The sequence below is a fragment of the Boleophthalmus pectinirostris genome, unplaced genomic scaffold (genome assembly GCF_026225935.1).
Source record: "Boleophthalmus pectinirostris isolate CB_2022bp ecotype Guang Dong unplaced genomic scaffold, ASM2622593v1 HiC_scaffold_7, whole genome shotgun sequence".
NCBI classification, from domain to species: domain Eukaryota; kingdom Metazoa; phylum Chordata; class Actinopteri; order Gobiiformes; family Gobiidae; genus Boleophthalmus; species Boleophthalmus pectinirostris.
In genome coordinates this window covers 17,787,671-17,809,768 of record NW_026571473.1, presented here as the reverse complement: position 1 = coordinate 17,809,768, position 22,098 = coordinate 17,787,671, and the positions used below count along the sequence as shown (strand labels likewise).

Here is a 22,098-nt window from a genome sequence, read left to right as displayed (position 1 = left end):
CTAACTACCGCTACACATTAGAGAATATTTTGTTAAAACTGACATTTAGAACCAATGAAAATCAGCATTGTTTGACAACATTTATTTTTCATAGTAATATTAATCCACAGTTAATTTAAATAACTTCATGGCTGAACAGATAAATAAATAGTAACTTCAAAAATACAAAGTATGTAGATCTGCAGTATACATCATTATGAACGTTCTCATTAAGACATAATAAACTAATACATATAGCTCACAACAAAACGTAATGAGATCGTTTAATCAAAATTCTGATATGTCTTGACATTTGTGCATATGTGGTCCATTGGTAGTTAATACACTGCCACCGTGTGGTCATATGTATTTTGAGCAAGAAGAAAATGTGGGTGAAGGTCTTTTTGTCACGCGTCAGGTAACATCTTAAGACAACAATTTATTTCAGACAAACTTTATATTGACACATTATTTTACCATTATATGGAAAGCAAGTTCCATGTGCATGGTAATCCATACAGCATTAGTTCGAAAAAATTCTTTCACCAAATGTAGTCAATATTAAAGCCAATACCATTACAGTCTTTTCACTGTAAATAATAATTTTCTGAATAGTACTTGAAATTAATATTTGTATTTAGCTGCCTTTTCATTATTGCAAAGACAAGAATAAGTAGCCCCATTTATGTGTTTAAGTGTTAGAAACCCATAATATGCATAAATAAAATAAAGAGACCTAGCTAGATTTTTGTGTAACTGTAACTTAAAACAAAGTAAAGCTGTTGATGTTTTAGTTAAACTTTTGATACACTTGATTGGTAGGTGTCTATTCATACATTCATTAATTTCTTGTGCATTATAATAAAACAACCATGTAAGAGTAAGAAAGGCTGGCTGGCATTTACTCAAGAATCCTCAGGGGTAGCAATCCAAACACAGGTTTTAGTCTGCAATTGTACCTCTCTCACAGCTCCAGGATCGCGGCTTTAATAACTCAAAGAAGGCGGGCTGTGAGACAAAACAATTACCAGGGTAAATCATTGTATTACTGTTAGATTACATGCATGACAAAAAGGCAACTGACCTCTTTCAAAGGGCAGTAGATTTGGGCGTACCACTCCTGAGAGTACAGACAGATAATGACACCCTGGCCCAAAAACAAGGAAGTCCACATGATGATGTTCCAGATGGGTCCTTTTCTTTGGTCATGTAGAATAAAGTTAAACATCACTATAAAATAACATGAAAGAAAAGAACAACGCAAGTGATTACTTTTACTGAATATTATAATGTTTAAGATTATCATTCTATTTCTTACTTCCAAAACACATGAAGAGGCAAAACAGTACAGGGTAGAAGAAGCCAAAGCAGACTGCGAGGATGTACTCATGGACCACAGCGGACACTGTGAATACAAAAAGCATGGCTCCTGCTCGAAAACGTTTCTGTGATATCTGGAAAAAAAAAAAAAAAAAACACACACACAAAACATAATAGAAAGTTTGATCCTCTAGATTTTGAGGCTGCTTGTCTTCTATGGATGTTATTTCTTTGCTATGTTTCAGTCCAAACCAATCCACTTTTTTTGTATAGCACATTTAAAAAAAACAACGTTTCCAAAGTTCTGCACAGAAAAAAGTAATAAATAATAAAGTAAAAAAATAATAAAATTAATAGACACAGGGAACCATACAACTCACACTGTGTTAAAAGCCAGAGGATAAAAGTTGGTCTTAAAACAAGAATTACAAAACTCCACTGTCGGGGCTGTTCCGATTTGGGGGGGCAGAGTGTTCCTGAGCCTAAGGCTAGCCACAGAAGGGTCCCCCCAGTGTTAAGTCTTTGGCCCTCAGACCTTAAAGCATGTGACGCAAGGGATTGTAAATCTGAATGAGATTCAAAATACGTTGTGTGGCAAGTCCATTCAAATCTTTAAAACAAACAAGAAAAGTATTTCACAATATGCCATTAAAGCTCTACATCCCTCCACGAAGACATGCAAGACGCACCAGAACAGATTTTTTTTAGGAATAAAAATATCTACCGGTAATTGAATAAATGTAACAGCAACAACAACAAAAATATAACACCATCCTGTGAAACATCCCAGGCAAACCACTGACATCTCCATAAAGACAGGTGGCAGATCCTCCACCAGAAACGTTACATAGAGTACCTTTGAACATTGCATGCTTAAATATTTAGCAAAAGTGCAAAAAAATTTTTTGTAAGGATAGCAAATATTTTGGAATTAAAATCAATACTGTGACCCAAATATAGAAACAAATATTTTACTGACCCACAGAAAGTCACGATACACATAGTAGTAAAGCCAATCATGAACCACCACGTTCCATGTGCGATAGTAATTGGCAAAAGAGGTTGAATTCCACCAGTCCTAGGACACAAAGCAAAGGGGATTATACAAAATTATAAACATAAAAGTGTGAACATATTTCCTGATTGGCAATATACACCTTGTAAAACATTCTGTCAGCAAAACAAAGCATTTCAGCGAAAGCATTCAGCCAGCAATGAAGGAAGGCAAAAAATCCCAAGAACAGAACTAATACTCCTGCAAAAGAATACCTCCACAAGTTAAGTTTATTTTATTTATAAAACATAAAAATGCATATAAATACCACTCCAGATAATTATACCTGGTAGTATTGAATTGAAGACGCATAGAACCATGGCCCGTAGGTCAAAGAACTGTAGACTGATGCTGCGAAATTGAGGAATGCACAGCCGTACAAACACATAATAGGCATAAAACAGACTGCCTAGAACCTGTTGATAAACAAATTAATATTATACCATTATACCATATATATGAGGGATAATGTTATGTTGTACCTGAAGAAACTTTGTGGCCACATAGCCCCATCTTGTCACTGGGTTCCTTTGGAGAAATGTGGTTGGATTTAAACAGTATTTTATCAGTGGTATCAATAGCAATGTTACAGTTAGATTTACCTCGGATATTTGTCTCGATAAATAAGAGTTGGAGCAAATAAGAAATACAGATAATGAGAAACCTGAGGGACCTGTGGGATGGGGCCTAAGAAAATGCACATTTGGAATTAGTTAGTATAAAAGGTGCAAGGTTTATCATTAATGTAACAATCAATTAACATACTCCCTTTATCTTTGGTCCAAGATAACACTTTTGGCACATTTTCTCTAACAAAAGAATGGACTTTCATACTCAAGCGGACCTGCAATTCAGACACATTTAAAAGTACAATACAGTATTTTGTTGTTTAATGATGGTTGATAAAAAGTGAACTACCTGTTCTAAGATAATGATGAAGCGGGACGCAGGAGGCAAATTGTTGATCACAACAACATAAGCAGGCAAAAGTCCCAGACCCAGAGCCTGGTACAGCAAGTACACAAAACCAAACAGCACAGTACAGAGCTTGGGATAACTGTAAGAACCAGTTTGACTCTGGGACCAAAAATAGAACAGTGTGTACGGCACCACAAGGACAGACAAAAACATGCAAATCCATGTGCAGACCACCAAAGGAAACTGTCCGAACGCATAAACAAGTAGGTCAAAATCCAGAACAAGTCTAGGGGAAGAAAAGACACTCAGAACACAGTATTTGTAGCATTAAGGCGAGGAAGTTCAAAAGTTGACTCAACCGCACCTGCCTTTATCCAAGAAATCCACCACTAAAGTACTGAGGATGAAGAGAATGAGCAGGGCAATGAACATGTGGTAAATGGTCCTAATGTGATTGACTTCAAACAATTCACTGAAAAATAAATGAACAAAGAACACATATTCTGTTTTAATCTCCCTAAATCAGAAGTTAAAGTTGCACAATGTAACTTTTCCGGCAGTCTGCTTTTTTTTCTGATCCATGGACATGCTATTGCTTTGTCTTGTATATTTCATGGTATAACTTGAAACTCATTTATTTTTGCATTGTTGGTGTTTTATTACTAGAAATGACCTTGCATCTTGGATTCACCTGCTTGCCTCTGTGGAGGCAGACAGATTTAATGCCATACTGTGGAACATTCCAGGCAAACCTCTCCATGGAAAGACAAGCAAGCAGCATATGGTGGCATATTATTGGATGAAAATTGTTCAACCAAACTTACTCTAAGAGAGACCGCCGACTCACAAATTGTTTTCCTTGTCCATGAGGGGGACGAAAATGCCTAAAAGCAATAGAATAAAATAATCATAATTAATATAAAGATAAAGTGATATACACATGAGTTTTGGTGGTACCGGAGTTTGTTCCTCTCCTTGTCTGATAGGGGCGGGGAGAAGACAGCAGATACTGGTGCAGGCTCTAGACTAGCAGATTCCTCAATGAGACTGTCCATAAAGTCATTGACGTGGCTGTCAAACTGACGCATCAGGTCACTTTTCAGGAACTTAGGGACACAGAAATAAAATATTTACAGATCACAAAGATAAACAAGAAACAAAATGAGATAAGCAAAAATAAAAAATTTATAAAACTAGCAAATGCCATCTTTTTAATTTTGTTTATTTCATCATTAATACAGAAAGTGCAGAGAGGCATATACAACACACAAGATAACAGTTCCCAAATAAATAAAATAAAATAAAAACTCATTGTTGTTAAAAACAAACAAACAAAAAAAACCTCCTACCTCAGCCCTTCTTTTTAGCTGTAGTTTTTTGCTTATTACGTGTTCCACTTCAATTTTTCCTATGTGCAAAATCAAAAAAGAAAAAAACACATAAAAGGTTAATAGTTAGTAGTAACAATAGTGGTTTGACATGATATGGCACACCCATATTTATATAATGACTTGAGAAACAGCACCATTAATTACTAGGCCTACAGTAAGACACTTGGCTAGTCTTAAGGTTTATACTTCAATAAAGCAAGTTTATCAGGTAAATCTAAACTATAAATAGATGTTCTTACCATTTGTTTTCAAGTAGTTTTCACCATTTTGTGGGTGTTCTGTTTGAGATCCACCATCCATGGTGTTGTTGAGGTCAGGAGAACTGGCATTTTAGGAATGGCACGACAGCGGGACCGAAGGACACTTTCTTCCTCAGTGTCCATCCTATGTCAGACCCAAAACAAACAAATGTGAAGTCCAAAAACTGAGAGTCGGCAGCATTAGACATTTACAAAAACCCCGTGTCTGGAAATAAATAAATGATAGGTAAAGGCAGCTGTTATTTTGACTGAGAATAAAGAAGAGGGATCTCAGTGATACACAATGCAAACACTGCCAGTTAAATGAGGCTCACATGACATGAGCAGGATGCTGCCTGTAGCTGTCACTTCTCTGCTAGCCGCTGCCATACCATCTGAAACTAGGATTTTGACATGCTGTCCTCTAAATCACTCTGATTACCCGATTCTGCCGCTTACATTCCACAGATTCTTAGTGACTAGTTCTAGAGCCATCTTAACAAATAAACAACTTGTTTGCGTCTCTCAATAGCCTTCACGCGAACAGACTGGCGCTGGTAGCCTACACAATTTATAACACGTAGCTTACTTCCTTCCTCGGATTTTATTCGTCGTTGTTGTCTGGACTAAAAAGTGCGTCTGTCCTGGGTGATCGTGTGCGATGCGTGCCTAAAATGTGCAGCAGCGACATCAATGTGAGTTTGAGAGCAGCACATATAGACTGTAAGGCTGCACACCTTCTCCATTGTATAAAACTGAGGAGAGCACGCGCCTCGCGCTGATTGGCCTCGTGTCTCTCCTCCTTTTGACGTCACTGGAGAGCGTTGGACTCAAGACCATGGAGCTATTAAAATAACAGCTCAAGACTCACTCATCAACTTTGATCTATTGTGTCTAGTCCTCGAGAAGGTCAATAAAGGAGTAAAGGCTATTGTATATTTTATAATAGGTATTTTACTTAGTCTTATTGTTAACAAATAGAAACTATTTATTGTCACGGATTTGTTTTTTCTTTGCGCTGTACAGGAGCCATTCAGTCCACAAATGGGGCACTGAGGAGTTTTCATGATGCTGGTGCCTTGGATATTACCACAAATTCCGCAGGCTGTTTGATTAGCTTTGCTTCAGTCATTTACTCTGAGGACTTTGGAGAGCTTTGTACATTTGACTCTGCCCGTTTCCTTCATGTTGATGTCATAGGGGACTTCTTTTATTTATAATAAGAGCCATGCAAACTTGGGAACACACTTTGTGGGCCTAGCAAAGTACCTTTAATTTCGGTCGTGTCTTGTTCTAGATACAGTTTTTATGTATGTTTGCTTACCAGAGTCAATGAAATCGAAGCGCTGTAAAATGTTTTATTTCATTTTATTGCATCTGATATAATAACACCAATCACGTGACCTAATAATGAGGTATAATGTGGCATATATTAATTAAATATCTAAATGGCTAGAAATAACATGTTGTATGAATGTATGTGTATGATTAATGAATGATATTTTATACAAAAACAGCAAAACCTTTTGGATGCATATTATTGAATAAATAAATAAACTATAAATAGAAACAGGACAATGATCACAGAAAACACAGAGGACCTAAAAGAACAGTAACATCAGTAACATTAAATAGTGCTTCACTTATTTCAAAACCAACATCTCTGACAGGAAGTAACTCCATGTCACCGTGATGAGGCTCGGTGCTCCCCACCATCCTCACAGCTAACTCAACCTAAAAAGAAAAGAAAATATTTAAAACACAATAAATTATTATTTAAGTATTATACAAGTATGTCTTACCTCACAGCCTCTGCTATTCTCAGTGATAAAGTGTGAACTTATTTCTTGGTCAGTGTTTCCGAGGATGTGAAAGACCCCGTTTAATGAATTAGTCTTGCCACCAGAGGACGGCAGATTTGTGATACAGCTGATGGTCATGTGCTGAAATGATGTGTGGCTGTGCAACCGCAGAAATCTTAACTGCACAACATCCAGTCCTGCATAATCAAACTATTAACACAAATATATTATGCTAGATACAAAGATATGTAATTTAGCAAAATGATAATGATTCTAAGTTACTTTGATTCCACCATGTTGCTGACTCAACCAGCTGACAGATCTATTTATAGACACCTTTTCTGGCCTCCATTGCATGTTTTTCTGAAAATCCAACAAACCAAGAAAAATAATACATTTTGTTAAAACTCTGAAAAGTACAAAAGCTTACAGTATTTAACCTGTGTCCGTAAAGGGTCTAAGCATGTTGTTCCTCCAGCTGTAAAGTTGCAGAACACCTTCAAAGCATCATATGGACAGCCATGGTTTGGGTCTATGAAATAGTAACCTAAAAAATAAATGCATTATTTATCTGCTATCCTAGTATGTTCTGAAAAGTATGACTCATTTTCACCATCAGTTAGATGGGGCTGCACGAGTTCTAATTCAAGGCAGGTTGCAGCTGGATTCTCTTCAGTGCCCAGTGGCCAGATGAGGGATTGATCGTTTATCTGTGACCTCTTGGGTCGTCGCCTGTGAGTCTTCAAAGATGAAGAAAGAGTAAAGGCAGTACTAATGGAACGACAGCACCACATGTACCAACCTTTTTCGGACCTTCAGTCACAGAGCCCTCTGTGGATCTTGTTTTGGGACTCATTCCAAGTCCTTGTTTTGGTTTAGGCTTTTTCAGGGTTTTTTGAGTGAACTTGTGTTTTCCACGAGCTCCGGGTTTTCCCTTTTAAGCATTTGACATAATTAAGATTTTTCTCAGTTGCTCTAAGCCAATTATAAAGTACACAGAAAAGACCAGTTTTAATTGTGCCACATCTTACAGGAGGTCCACGCATTCCCTTTAAACCTTTTGGTCCTTTGTTCCCTTCAGTACCCTTTAGTCCCTGTAACAGGCACCAGTATGTAAAATAAAAAAAAAAAAAAAACGTGTATTTTCAAATTAATGCTTATTATGTAGAATTAAACACTAGAAGCACAACAATGAGGTCTGACCTTGTTTCCACATTGTCCCTTAATTGATAAAAGAAATGAAGACAAAATGAACGCTATATTATACATGACACGCATACTGTATCTAAGAAATTGAAATGAAACATACAGGATGCCCTAGGAGCCCTGGTCGTCCTGGTGGACCGCGTGGCCCTATGTCCCCCTGTGAGCATAGGAGACTCTGAATGCCTTCTGACTTATACACCACCACTATGAATAAATAAACACAGAAACTACCTTTTTTCCTTTTTGACCCTTTGGACCCTTTACCCCCTCAGTACCGGAATTTCCCTGTAGTATAGATAGTAGATATTAGTAAATATTAGTAGAATATTTTAGCAGGAGATACAGCCATACTGATTTCACTTACTTTAAGCCCCTGAGGACCAATGGAGCCTGGTAACCCAGTGCCACCGGTTCTGCCCTGTGGGCAAACAAAGAAGAGGGGGCTTAGGGAGGACAGGATAAAAGATGCTACCCAACCCATTCTTCATAACAATTACACACATACATTATATAATTGCTAGTTACAAGAGCAGGATGAAAAACTGAAGGAGTTGTGCTTCTATTTACAGTAGTATTTTATTTTCTTACCTTTGCACCTTTCACTTTAATTTTTCCTTTTTCACCTCTAAGTCCAGGGAGGCCCTATAATCAAATTAGTTTGCGTCAGGATTAGGATGCACAAACAATATGCAAATCATGCACTATAACATGAAAACATACTTTTGGGCCAACTGGTCCTGGAGGTCCTTGGTCTCCAACTTGTCCATCTTGACCCTGAACAACATATTTAATCATACATGTACAAGTTTTTTTCCCTCTCCTTCCATGAAGATTCTGACTCATTTTCCACCTTAAATCCTTGAACACCAATGTTTCCAGAAATTCCAGGTGATCCAGGTTTGCCCTGAAATCACAAAAAGTATTAGGCCAAAATTTGGATTAGTGTGCCGAGGGCCCAATCTAATTATATTTGCATATAACGTTTATCTGTAATGAGATTTATGATGAAATTGTTATTAATTCTTGTGGTTTTATGGGAATAGAAATCTCAGGATCCCTTCACAGACTAAATTAAACCCCATGGTGGGACACTTTTTGGGCACCCCTGCTTTAGTGACTCAAACGCACTTATGAAAAACCAAAAAATCCATATGAGACTGCACAGACAAACCGGCTTTCCTCCTTTCAATAAAATTTATTTTATTATAGAGAATGGAGCTCACCATTATTCCAGGCACGCCAATTGCCCCACGAGGACCTTTGAAGCCAATGTCACCCTAAAAAGATGCAAGGATTATAAGAGTGTCTGTACAACCAAAACATTAAGGTTTCAGTCCTTTCTTACAGGATCACCTTCATTACCCTCAACACCAAGTAAACCATCCATACCAGCCAGACCCTGGGAGCACGAACATTATAATGTCAAAAATAGTATTAACATTGATTCCGGCTGGACAACTTCAACAGACAATAAGATACTTGCTGGTTTCCCTCGCTGTCCAGTTGATCCCCATTTTCCCTGTGGCCCTGCAGGTCCCTGGAAAACAATATGAAATATCAAATAGATGTTGTACATTTAAGTGACAATAGATTACAATAGCTAGATAGATTACAATTGTAGAAAAACTGATGAATTTAAGGAGCACCTGACTACAAAGATCATGGATAAATTGTTCCTAGGGGGGCTAAACTGTCCGGTGGTCATAGGAGTAATTAATTAATTCATTAATCATTGCATTTATACAGGGCCTTTCAAGATACACAATGCGCTTTACATTTCATTATTCATTCACTCGACACTAAGTGGTGGTAAGCTTCTATTGTAGCCTCAGCTGCCCTGGGGCAGACTGTCAAAAGAAAGGCTACCAATAATATGGGTGAAGTGTCTTGCCAAAGGACACAATAACAGTTTTTGTGACTAACGCCCCACTGTGGCACCTGGAATTCCCAGTGGTCTCCCATCCAAGTACTACCCAGGCCAAGCCCTGCTTAGCTTCTGAGATTTGACGGGATCAGGTTTGACAAGCTGGTATGGCCACATACTAGGACTATTCGTATTTTAATATCTGTCATATTTTAATTCAACTTTTTGTATATTTAGTAAAGAAATTAAAACCACAGTATTAATAATAAATACATGCTTTCATAAACCATGGCGTATCATACAATATCCATTTCACGTATACATCAGATTTTATTTTATTTTTTTACATGTTTTACTCACAACTTTTCCTTGAAACCCTTTCTTTCCTTTCCTTCCAGGCAGCCCACTATTCCCCTTTGGAAGACAGAAAGTTTTGAGTATCTTACAGAATATGTAAATTGTGCAATGCAATGTATTTTCATAATTAATTAAATACAATATTTGTCCTACCTTTGATCCCTGAGATCCTGTGATTCCTGATTGTCCGGGAGGGCCTCTGGGTCCAGTATGCCCCTTAACACCTGTAGGGCCTTTCAATCCCAATATCCCATATTTACCCTATTAAGAAACAAACATCAGATGACACTACAAAGTTTTATAGAAACAAGTTACCTGAACAGAAAGTAAATCAAACAAACTAAACCAGTTAATACTGTGTAAGTGTCTTATTTCTTGTATTACCAAAGTGCCTTGTTTCCCAAACTCTCCTTTTGCTCCCTTTTCCCCTTTAACATCCTAGACAAACCAAAAGCCATACACAGAGTTGTTACATCTTCTGATTATTATTAAGTATATCAGATAACCCTGGAGTGCTTATATTTTACAACCATGTTGCCTTTTCTGCCAAACAATCCTGGTTTACCCTTCTCCCCTTTACTTCCCTGAAGAGTGAAATGAAAGGACAGAGAACATTTAGCACCTAAACAGATTAAATACAAGTTAATACAACTGCAGCTGCATAAAGATAAAACAATACTTACCTTTGGTCCAGACAAACCCTTTTTACCATTAATACCTCTTTCTCCAGGTAATGCCTACAAAACATAACATAGTTATAGTTTCATTTTGATACAAACCACTTGTTCTAATAAGTCATACTGGTGGTGATGGTCCAATTTGTCCAGTAGGTCCCCTTGTTCCAATAGGACCCTGAGTCAAATTAAATATTTTATTTTTTTCATGGACAGCTTTACTTGAAAGATTTGGTCAAAGTAAATAATAACAGTTTAAGTACAGTTGCTCACAGTAATACCGATGGGACCTTTTTGTCCTTTCACACCAGGTGATCCAGTATTGCCCCCTGGGCCAAAGATCCCAGACTTCCCAGGAGAACCTCTTTGACCCTTCTCTCCCTATGTAAACCAAAACCATAACATGACAAGAATTTGTACTCAAATTACCACTATTGTATTTATTTTGTAAATTTCACCTTCAATCCAATTACTCCGTGATTCCCTCTTTCACCTGGTATACCTGTATGACCCTGTTGATCACATCACCATTGATTGTTATTGTGAAGTCATTATAATCAAAAGTATACAGTATAATATTTAGTGACACCAGTACACTTTTTCACACCTGTTTTCCTGGGAATCCTCCCATGCCTAATGGACCTTGGTTTCCTCTCTCTCCCTCTGATCCTTTTGACCCCTTTTGTCCTTTGGGGCCAATATTTCCTTTAATACCCTCAAAATTGCATTTAAAAAATACACTTAGTAATGGAACTCAAAGCCAAGTATTGAAAAAAGCATCAGATGCTTACAAACTCTCCTTTTAGTCCTGTTGGTCCCTCTTGTCCATTCAATCCAGGTAGACCCTGAAATGTTTAAAGTGTTCCAGTTCCATACAATAAAACAACAACAATAAAGCAACAATAGAATGAGTATTATGAAAGCATGAATATTAAATTAAATGCATGCTTGTTATCATCACTAATTAATCTACCTCCTCACCATCGACACCAGAAACTCCCTTTTGTCCAACAGCTCCTATGGATCCCTGAGTAAGTGGACAAAGCAAAACTATATTTAGTTGTTGAAGGTGGTGTGTGTAAATGTACAATATTTTGTGTAATAAACAAGCTGAAGTTTCATACCTTATCTCCTTTCTCACCCGATGGTCCAGGTAACCCCTGAGGTCCGTCTTTTCCCTAAATATACATGTTTAATTTGTTTGTATTTGACAATACATTATACTATTTTATTTACAACAGACTTACTGGATCCCCTTTAATCCCAGTGGGCCCTGCTTGACCTTTCAGGCCCTGGTCCCCTGAGGCACCTCGGGGCCCAACCTCACCCATCACTCCAGTATTCCCCAGCGGTCCCTACAAGTATCAGTGACTTCAATGAATGTTTATCTACATCTGAATAATAAGCACAATGCGCACATTCTTACATTAGGTCCTTGTAATCCCTGAGGGCCAGGCACGCCCATCTTCCCCTATAACACATAAAGGCATGTATGACATGAATACACAGTATGCTGCATGTAAGTGCACATAAAGGGACAGATATACAATAATAACATGTTACTCACAGAAGAACCTTCTTTTCCTGTTGAACCCTTTTCACCTTTTGTGCCCTTGACAAATGAATGCTCAGTTTTCATGTATAAACAAATACAAATCTGTAAAATTCACCTTCAGTCCATCAGTTCCTTTGAGTCCTCTGGACCCTGCTTTGCCTTTAATTCCCTAAAACAAAATCACACCAATCACCTTTGCTGTTTCTCCAGGTGTAATGTTGTATGTAACAGTCTTACTGTTACATACAGCATTACACATTACACCTTTACACCCATTACTTACTCTGACACCTGGTAGTCCAAGAGCCCCTTTATTTCCTCTACTGCCAGATTCACCCTATTGGTCAAAGGTGTAATGTTTTTAATTGTATCACAATAACCATACGTTTTGCAACCATGCTTAATGTGCTTATCTATAAATGAAATAATAAACATGTACTCACACTGCTTCCAACAGACCCCTGAAGACCAGAAGATCCTGTTTTTCCTGCAATCCCCTGAAAGAATTGAATAGGTTACAGACAGGGAAGACTAAGTAAAAAGGCTTCAATTAGATGGACCTACTTTTGCACCTGGTGGTCCATGGTCCCCATTTAAACCGTTAGTACCAGGGAAGCCCTCCGTAACAAGACAGCAGGTATTTATTTACACAGACAGCATAAACGACATGATTAATTTGAACAAAAACTTTATGCACACCAAAGTGTATTCATTGTTCCGATACTTAGATACCTGATACCTACTTGGGATCCAATAGTCCCTTCCAGCCCTTTGTTTCCTGGGTGGCCTTCTTTGCCCTGAAAAATAATAAATATAGACAAATAAATACAATGCATTAATATACATAATAATTTAAAATGTTTATTTAAAAAATTAAGAATACAAAATAATATAATAAAACCTAAATAAATTGCATACAAACCTTTAGGCCTTTAGGTCCAGTCTCTCCCCTAAGACCAGATTTCCCCTACATAATATAATATTTTGTTATATTTTGCTCATTAAAACATATACAAATAGTTCTACAACAAGCTTGGCTGATGTTGAGTTGATGTGAAAAAATATTTTTTAAATATTTTTGATTCAATAACAATTATACTTATAAAATACAGTATGTACAATATAGACAGAAACCTTAATACCAGGCTCTCCTTCAGGACCTCGGTCTCCAGATTTTCCCATCTCTCCCTGAAGCAGACAGAACAGCACTGCTTGTAATAGGTTTGGATCACATAAAAACTGTAATATTAAATTTAATATTATTTTACTCACAAGTGGACCAGGCACTCCAGTGAACCCTAATCGTCCCTCTCTTCCCTTTACAATAAAAAAAACTGTTATTATAAAATGTTTGTTGCTTAAAGGTGCACTATGTGGTTTGGTACTGTCACCTGCCTGTATCCATATTTTTATGCTATTGCTTTACCTTAAATGCTGCACAGTAAGGTATTAATGGATGATCTATCTTGCATTTATTCATCTATGCATTTCTATGGTTCAAAAATACTTTAAAAAAAAAGAACATGAATTCATACTGTGAGCGGTGTTGCCTCTCCACTGATCTGACCTGTGACTTGGCCTGGTGGTGTCACCTGCTTATGTCCATGGAGATATTTTAATGCCATACTGTGGATCATTTAATGTAAAGCAATATGACCTCCACGGAGACAAGCACATGACTCTCCATCAGAAAAGTAACATAGTGCACCTTTACATTTAAATTTCACCAGGAGTGGAAGGCAATACAGGATATGGTACTTCCTTCTTTAAAGGGAAATTCCCTGTACATTTATGTGCAAAAGGCAACAGGCAAACACCACAGAGATCATACAATAATGAACAACAGATTAGTATCAGACATACAGGGCATTTACCTTATCACCTCGAGGCCCAGTCAATCCTTGAAAACCTGTCAGCCCTCTGTCTCCCTGTAAAAGCATATTCCAAAATGTATTTGCAATAAACATGTTACTCTAATGACTCAATCTGATTTACCTTTGGTCCATCAGCCCCTTGTTTTCCTTGCTCTCCAGTACCTCCATCAATCCCCTAATAAAGGAGGATTGGTCAGTATAGGCTATATAAAAAGGCTATATAAAACTTTATCTTACACTGGATCCAGGAAGTCCTGGTGGTCCAACTGGCCCCTGAAGACCCTCGAGTCCTGGGGGTCCTCGAGCTCCTTTTTGCCCGACTTTCCCTGGAGGCCCCAGAGGCCCCTGTAGTTATTTGAGATATACATACATGTTCAAGATTCACAACACTGTTGACTGATTATGTATTTGTTACAGATATGCAAGGAAACTAACCATGTCACCCTTCAAACCTAGACTGCCCTTTTCCCCTTTTGTGGCATCAGGCCCCTGAAAGGAAAATATGCAAAATCCTTGATACTTTGTACAGTGTACAGTGCACATTACAGATCTAGAGTATGCACACAACATTAATCTGAGTTCTTCAAAATAATATTGTCATTAATCTTACGGGATCACCTGAGGGTCCCTGTTTCCCAGGATTTCCTTCTGCTCCCTGAAGTGAGACAGAAATGAATCATCAAACTGCACAGACCAACATCGGACTGAATTAGTTTTATCCTATTTTGATGCAGCTTCTTACAATCAGCCCTGGAGATCCTGGTTCACCAATGTCCCCTTCATCACCTAAAACGCCCTAAAGCACACAACATCATATGTAGTGACTATTTGGTGATTTCTTTTTATGTTGCTGTTTATCATGATGCACTCACTGGGTCTCCTTTGGTCCCAGCTAGTCCAGTAGGCCCTGGTGGCCCCTGTTTTCAAAAGAGTTTCAAAATCAAATGTATAGTTATGTATCCTATTCATACAGTAACTGTGTGCGTCAGACAACATTCATGTAAAATCAAATGTATCATAAACTGTGTACCTGTGGACCACGTATCCCAGGAATGCCAATGACCCCATCAGGACCCACGTCCCCCTAAGAGAGCATTAGTTAGGATACACAATCTAAACACTGGTGTTCTGTTTTATCATGTGTTAGAGAGATTTGTAAACAGTATCACCTTTGGTCCAAGAGTTCCACCAAGACCCAATGCACCCTGTTGACCCTGGCAATTTCAATTGGAAAATTAGCAAGTTTGTGTGTGTGTATGTGTGTATGTGATATATACTTACTCTTGTTCCCTTCACACCGGTAACACCCTTTTGTCCTTTTTGGCCCATTTCTCCCTAAAACATTGTTGGTTAGTTATTATTTTACCAACCTACAGCTAAAGTGTGAAAGTGTGCTAAAGTGAACTTACAGGTAAGCCAGCGAATCCAACATCACCTGGAGATCCAATGCCACCCTAAAACAGAGAGCTGCATGAAGTTCAATCTATTCAGTAGATCTGTACATTTTTATTTGAACTACACTTACAACAGGTCCTGGTGGACCAGGAAAACCAGGAGGGCCCCTGGGTCCAGGAAAACCCTATGAGAAGCTGAAATTACTCATTATTTTTGAAATGTCATTATGAAGTCATTCTTACTTACCATATAACCTGGAATGCCAGTGATGCCAAGTCTCCCTTTATATCCCTATTAGTAACAAATGTATTATTAATACTTATAATAAATGAGATGTAATCTCTAAACAGGAAATTAAACCTTTTGGCCTTTTACTCCTTTATTTCCTTGAAGTCCCACTTCTCCTTGATAACCCTCAAACAAAAACATGGAAATAATTCCAAACAAAAGGTCAACACTAATGCAATGTAAGAGCCTCACTTCAGTGTATATAGTATTAAAACCCAGGCCGGTCTTACCCATTCACCCAGATCCCCTTTAAAGCCTGGTTCTCCACTGAAACCTTTGGCTCCCTGCAGATACACAACCGCATATACGTTTATTATATGCTTATTATGGGAATAATGTAGTAATACAACATAAACGCACCTTCTCCCCTGGTAAGCCTGCAGGACCTGGGTCACCAATAGATCCCAGAGTCCCTTCAGCTCCTGGATGCCCTTGAGGACCGGGAAATCCAGATGGACCTATTTTACCCTGAGGTACAATGTAAACTTCGGTCAGTGTAGTTTGATCAAGTGTAGACTAATTTAATTAACCCGGCTTACAATAACTCCTTGAATGCCTTTTTTTCCTTGTTTGCCAGTGATTCCAGGAGGTCCCTAAATATAAAAAGATATTTCTTTCAGGGCAATGACTTTTTTTGTAACAGCCTTGTATTGTGCAGGTTTGACTTACTTCTGGTCCATCATCCCCAGGAGGACCAGGCATCCCCTGAGAACCTTTGACTTTCTTTACAGGAAGTAAAAATGTTTATTAGTCATTAGTCATTGGTGAAGTTAAAAACTGTATAGTCACCTACCGGCCATGATGAAACAAATTTATTGTAGAATTCTGTTTTCTGTAAATAACATCTACATTTATATACTATTTAAAATTAAATAATATATTGGCATACAAAAATATGTAATTTTGTAAATATAATGTTGTATTATATAATGTAAATATAATGTTATAATGTTGATTATGTATTGCACATACCTTAAAAGTTTCCCATTCTTCTTCAGAGGTTTTAACCACAACTATAGCAGGCATTCCAGAAGGACCAATAGGACCTCTGTATCCTGTCCGGCCTGTCCTGCCCATGATGCCTTCATAACCCTAAAAATAACATTGATCACTTTATATTTCATTAAAATTTACTAAAATAAAATCTGTTACATGGTCCTAAATTTCACCAGGTTTCGGCCAAGAATGACTATTAGAGCTACAGAAAAGGGGTTACTGAAATGTCAAAAGATGAATATAACACATTTCTTAGAGCCTGGACTTTATAAGGATTAAGAGGCTTCTTCCACTCTCACACCAGTGAATTAGTTGGTGGGTAAAAGTGAGCACAGAGCCGTATTAAGCAGAGAAAAACTGAATAATGGCCTCACAAATGTCCTGGAATTATCGAGAAAATGATCTCTCATTCACATCGCCTGTCCTAGTTTACTGTGTTTAATTATTATAATTTTTTTTTATATTTGTATTTTGGTACTTACACATGTATGTTGATATTTGGGTTTTGTTACTACTGGTGTTTTATACTTGGAACAACTATGGTGGCCAAAAAAATACATGTACCTATGTACATGTACTTATTGGTTTTCTAGCATTGGCCAATATTACCACTTTAATAGTCTGTATGTATAGCATCATCAGTGACAAAAATAAAATTAAATGTAACAAACCTTTTCACCCTTTAATCCAGGATCTCCTGGTAATCCAGGAAATCCTGGAGGACCCTAAGAAAACACAAAATAAGATTTTTTATTTATTTTTTTTTAAAGACAATTTGAAATCATCAAATCAACTTCTAACAAATACACAGCATACTGCATGGTCTGCATTCTGACCAGCAGAGGGTGACTGTGTATTGTGTATTGTGTATTGTGTCATCACTTACCACAGCATAGCTACACTCCATCAGCTGTGCTAAAGTTCAACGGCCAACAGACAATTCAATAACATAAATGTGCACAAAACAGTGACAAGAGTGACAATATTAACATACAGGTTTAAAACATACAAAAAACTGAAAAATTACTGGATTCGTTGGTGTTATTGGTTTGTATTAAAAGTATTACAAGTAAACTGAAATACAGCAGTAAAATAAATAGCTAGCTAGCTGTTATTTTGATTTACTAATTATTTTGATACTTTCAGTTTAACACATGGGTCTATGGACAACAGATGGGACTAGTTGGAATTCTCACATCTTTACAATCTTACAGTTTTAGCTTGAAAACTTGATTATTACAGACAACTGTATTCTCAAACTTTTGGGGTTTCATCTTTCATCACTAAACTGAACAATATCGGTATTACAAAATGTTCTAATTGTTATTTTTCTTAAAAAAGTATTGCTATTGCAAAGAGATTAGCAATTTTATGTTTTTATGTAAACACACCCACATTTGAGAGAATACAAGTGCAAATGCATGCATTTGAAATATTCGATACACTTCCTGCTCAACTTGTTTATTTGAAGAGGAAATTACATGACTTATAAAACTTAGTATTAGAATTATACTTTAATAACTGCAAAAAATAAGTGTTAGTAATTTGCTTACTGCAACCATTTTACAGTCCCAGTAGTGTCAATTTTGTCCCAATCGAAAAAATTATTTTAGATCCCTGAAAATGCAATAGGCATCTAAATGACTTCAAATTAAAGACACCTTAATTTTCTCCTGAGATAAACTTATGGCTGCTCATCAGGTACTAGGTACTGAATTTTGGCTCCATCATTGCTTCAACCTCAATTACCCCACTTATTTAGTATTCAGTCCACTGTCCCAGTCTTAACTTATTTTCTTCTCTATATGTTTGTGTTTAGCTGCAAGAATATTGTGAATGAAAAGCAGCTCACCTGTGGACCTCGGAGCCCTACTCTTGAGCTTTGATGTTTGTCTATATCGAGCCATTTATTCACTGTCTCTACAGATGAAGCAGACTCATGCTGTTGCTCCATCTCAGCTTCACTTTCTTGCTTAGTTGCGTTTTGCCCTTTAGTAGGAAGCTCTAATAAAGATGTAGGCTTTGTGTCTGAAAAGTCACTTTTTGATTGTTCATCAAACTCAACAATATTATCCTTATTTAGTCCTTTGCTTGGAGGTGGGATGTTTGTTTTTCCTGCTGCAGAAAAGGTGGTAACACTAGACGAATCTAAGGCAGCTCCTTTGATCAAACTTGGATTTACTTGGACTGGTGCTGGAGCCCTGGTCACAACATTTCCTTTCAATGGTGTAGTGGTTCCTATTGTTTCCTCAAAAAGTTTGTCCACTTGTCTCACAGTTTCAGTAGGTGTAATTATGTCTGAAAAAGTAGAGTTGGTAGCTTTTGTACTCCAAGGTTTTTCAATCAGTCCAAACATTTCAGGTGAGTTCTTCTCAAATAAATATTGGCTGGGATTTGTTGGTTTTTCATGTGCTCTGTGATTTAGGCCTGTCTCTGGGTCGACGGGGATTTCATTAAATTTGTCCTCAGTTTCAGAAATGCGATTTGTTGGTTCTTCATCAGATCCTAAAAATATTTGCTCAGAAGAACTGACTTGACGTAAACTGCCTGAGGGGCTTTCAGTGTTAGATCCAACGGTTGGCTGATCCTCAATAACCTGGGAACAATCAATAAAAATCACTTAAACAACAGTCAAACATTGAAATCATACTTTTGAACTAAATATTTACGCTACGTCACAGTCAAATAAATATTGAGATATAACAATTAACAAAAGCACATGGAAACCAATAGCCTAAATTTATATTGCCTAACTGCCCAAAACAGGTTTCATCATCTCGCTCATACCATATTCTTGTCACTGGGGGCAGAGACGTCCTCATTGTAACTTTCGGAAGCTTTGTACTCTCCAGAAATGAAGGTCATCTGGTGCAAAGTGCCCTAAACAAAATAATAATGATCAAACAAAGGCATTCATAATAAAAAAGATTTAGATTTGGGCAGTTGTGGTGCCTCAATTTACCAAACGGGGGCGCCAAAGTAATTGTATTGCAATTGCTCCAAATCTTTTCCAGCAATTACACAGACTACTCGATTTGTCACATTTAAGTCAATGGTAGTTTAAAAAAATGTACTTAAACTACTGCAACCCTACCATGCACATGCAAGTGTATCCACGTAAGCCAATAATTTGTTGATAATGCCTCTTTTTATGTTGGCTATTACCTAAACTGTGACTCGATTATAAGGCAATAAAGTCACCAATTAATCAATTTAAGCAACTGAATATAATTTACATTTCATAAACACCAAAACAAATTGCTAAAATGTAGGACGACGTGAGAAAATATTTAATTATATTATTAATTTCCAATAGCCTTTATAAATACACGTAAATGATAACAATTAGTTAATAGTGACAATTATTTACACAGATCTTTAAAAGTCTATTACTCCAGCTGTATAGATATAACATGAAGAAACTTACACAGAAGAGGAAGACCAAAGCAGAGCCCCGCATGGTTCTGTTCTGGGATAGTTTGTTTGTGTCCGTGGTTCACCTCACTCACTCCTCCTAAAGGAGCCGTAGCACGTGACCAACACCAGCCCACCTCTGAACAGGCCAGGGTTTGAAAAAAGGTAGCACAATTAATTTATTTCAGTATTTTCCTTGGGTAAAGACACAGTACACTTGCCTTTCCAAACTGTCTCATGTGATTTGAATATAATTCTTTGTTTAGTGGTTTCCAGTGGAGACAACATAAGCTATACATTTGTAAACTTTTATTTGGTATTGAACTTCACACAAGGCTTTCATTCCCCTGTAAAAACTGAAACCTTGCTGAGGAATGTGACAAGAATGAGAGGAGCGGAGGCTACTGTCTGAGCTGAACTTTATGTAGTGAATGTCAGAAGGGGTGTGGGTCTTTATTCTTCATTTATTGAAAGGAACAACAGGGTCAGATCTATGTTCCCACAGAGCTATGTCCTAATTTGTTGGATTGTATGGTTATGGTTAAGGTTAGGACCTGGTTTTGAGATTGTGGTTATGACTGGGGCCAAGATGAGGGTGTGGGTTATAGATTCACTTAAAATTGTTTTAAAATATCTTTTAAGTGTGAAAAAAAACAGGGCTGTGGGGACATAGGCACACTGTTCTTTTTAGCAAGCTTGCCCTTAAAACTTTATTTAAGATTTTATGCACAAACATGGCTCTGATAAGTGCATGTATTACTGGCAATTTTGATAATTCAGGCATTCAATAGAATATGCCTGATGTTCTTTAGGCACAGTGTGCCTAAAGTTGATTTCCAACCTTGCTTATAGAATGCTTGATTATAAACTGTGCCTGTAACACGTATACTTCATAATTGCTTTTTTGTGCAGTGATCTTACAGTTTTAAAACAACAGGTATTCTCCCTGTGGTCCAATAATTATATTGTCATGACCATTCCATTTCAGCATATACATACACATGCTCCAGAGGTGAGGGAGGACCTTCAAACATTGCTTAGCTTCAGAAGGCAAGTAAACTTTCCCTCACAGTGACACTTAACACTTTGATGTAAACTGTTTCACAAAGCTGACACATTCATACAGCATTAGATCATTGTGTCAACAGCCAAAGTCAAGGTTAACCAGACACCAAGAGGTGACCAGAAAACAAGTTCATAGGAAAAGAGTGACTATAGAGTACATGCTTCATTTAAATACAAGGACATTTTTATCAGCTGTTTTGGTGAAATATGAGTTGGAACATCAATACCCCAAACACAAAAGATTAACCTTTAATTATTCTTTCAACAAATACAGTATGTAAACATTATTCTGTCACAGATGCACAGATTCAAGATGTATTTAGCAAATACCTATTCTTTGAACAAAAATGTAATCTTGGATTTAACCTCTTTGGACAAATGTAGGCAGCATAAAGAGAATGGCACTAGGGCTGTTTGATGGGTCATTGGACTATATTCTAACCATTATCAAATTAATTACATCTTTAAATATAGGTTTTCAAAAGTCTTGCTGAAAATGTAGGACAAATGTAACACAGTACAAATCGATTAAAATGAACACTTACTGAATGTTCAGTGGGTTCTCTGTGTCTGATCATGATCATGTACTAGACATTGAGTCAAATGGCACACACGTTCCCTTCACATCTGAAATAATGAGGATGAACACCATGCATGGAGAAAATACTGAGTCTGATCAATAGTGTCTTTGTACTTCCACTCAGAAG

General features: G+C 37.3%; 2 protein-coding genes and 1 pseudogene across 4 annotated transcripts; all 3 read right to left on the bottom strand.

The window, feature by feature from the left end:
• Positions 1-61: 61 nt before the first annotated feature.
• soat1 (sterol O-acyltransferase 1) lies at positions 62-5,643 on the bottom strand. Of its 3 annotated transcripts, XM_020924842.2 has the most exons (16): positions 5,491-5,643; positions 4,902-5,046; positions 4,621-4,679; positions 4,229-4,377; positions 4,096-4,155; positions 3,636-3,743; positions 3,272-3,557; positions 3,119-3,197; positions 2,956-3,040; positions 2,836-2,881; positions 2,640-2,769; positions 2,457-2,554; positions 2,279-2,377; positions 1,298-1,433; positions 1,064-1,209; positions 62-987 (listed from the first exon to the last, which is right to left on the bottom strand). In XM_020924842.2, exons 2-16 carry the CDS (start codon positions 4,960-4,962, stop codon positions 922-924), a joined length of 1,608 nt encoding a protein of 535 aa, XP_020780501.2. In that variant the 5' UTR covers positions 4,963-5,046; positions 5,491-5,643; the 3' UTR covers positions 62-921. The 3 variants fall into 3 exon arrangements, with proteins under 3 accessions (XP_020780501.2, XP_055020747.1, XP_055020749.1); XM_055164772.1 differs by lacking the exon at positions 62-987 and having other exon boundaries at positions 1,072-1,209; positions 1,298-1,384; XM_055164774.1 differs by lacking the exons at positions 62-987; positions 1,064-1,209 and having other exon boundaries at positions 1,304-1,909.
• Positions 5,644-6,482: 839 nt separating this feature from the next.
• On the bottom strand, positions 6,483-19,777 carry LOC110160056 (collagen alpha-1(XXIV) chain-like). The gene is made up of 41 exons (XM_055164781.1): positions 19,700-19,777; positions 19,446-19,508; positions 17,584-17,637; positions 16,889-17,008; positions 16,586-16,639; positions 16,456-16,509; positions 16,277-16,384; positions 16,147-16,200; positions 15,643-15,687; positions 15,515-15,568; positions 15,264-15,317; positions 15,106-15,150; positions 14,976-15,029; positions 14,852-14,917; positions 14,669-14,722; positions 14,471-14,578; positions 14,355-14,408; positions 14,234-14,287; positions 13,103-13,156; positions 12,803-12,856; positions 12,643-12,696; positions 12,475-12,528; positions 12,231-12,275; positions 12,052-12,159; positions 11,929-11,982; positions 11,078-11,185; positions 10,814-10,867; positions 10,658-10,714; positions 10,515-10,568; positions 10,284-10,363; positions 10,134-10,187; positions 9,389-9,446; positions 9,255-9,308; positions 9,133-9,186; positions 8,760-8,813; positions 8,630-8,683; positions 8,498-8,551; positions 8,274-8,327; positions 6,704-6,913; positions 6,590-6,635; positions 6,483-6,502 (listed from the first exon to the last, which is right to left on the bottom strand). Exons 1-41 carry the CDS (start codon positions 19,775-19,777, stop codon positions 6,483-6,485), a joined length of 2,661 nt encoding a protein of 886 aa, XP_055020756.1.
• LOC129412221 (5S ribosomal RNA) lies at positions 9,836-9,952 on the bottom strand (annotated as a pseudogene).
• Positions 19,778-22,098: the final 2,321 nt, after the last annotated feature.

Coding starts and splice junctions, on each gene's coding strand:
- soat1 (XM_020924842.2), bottom strand. CDS start 4,962: ATGGATGGTGGATCTCAAACAGAACACCCACAAAATGGTGAAAACTAC. Junction 4,680..4,901: donor AAACTACTTGAAAACAAATG/GTAAGAACATCT, acceptor TTTTGCACATAG/GAAAAATTGAAGTGGAACAC. Junction 3,744..4,095: donor AGTCGGCGGTCTCTCTTAGA/GTAAGTTTGGTT, acceptor TTTATTTTTCAG/TGAATTGTTTGAAGTCAATC.
- LOC110160056 (XM_055164781.1), bottom strand. CDS start 19,777: ATGACCTTCATTTCTGGAGAGTACAAAGCTTCCGAAAGTTACAATGAG. Junction 19,509..19,699: donor CCCCCAGTGACAAGAATATG/GTATGAGCGAGA, acceptor GATTGTTCCCAG/GTTATTGAGGATCAGCCAAC. Junction 16,201..16,276: donor CAGGCTTACCAGGGGAGAAG/GTGCGTTTATGT, acceptor GTGTATCTGCAG/GGAGCCAAAGGTTTCAGTGG.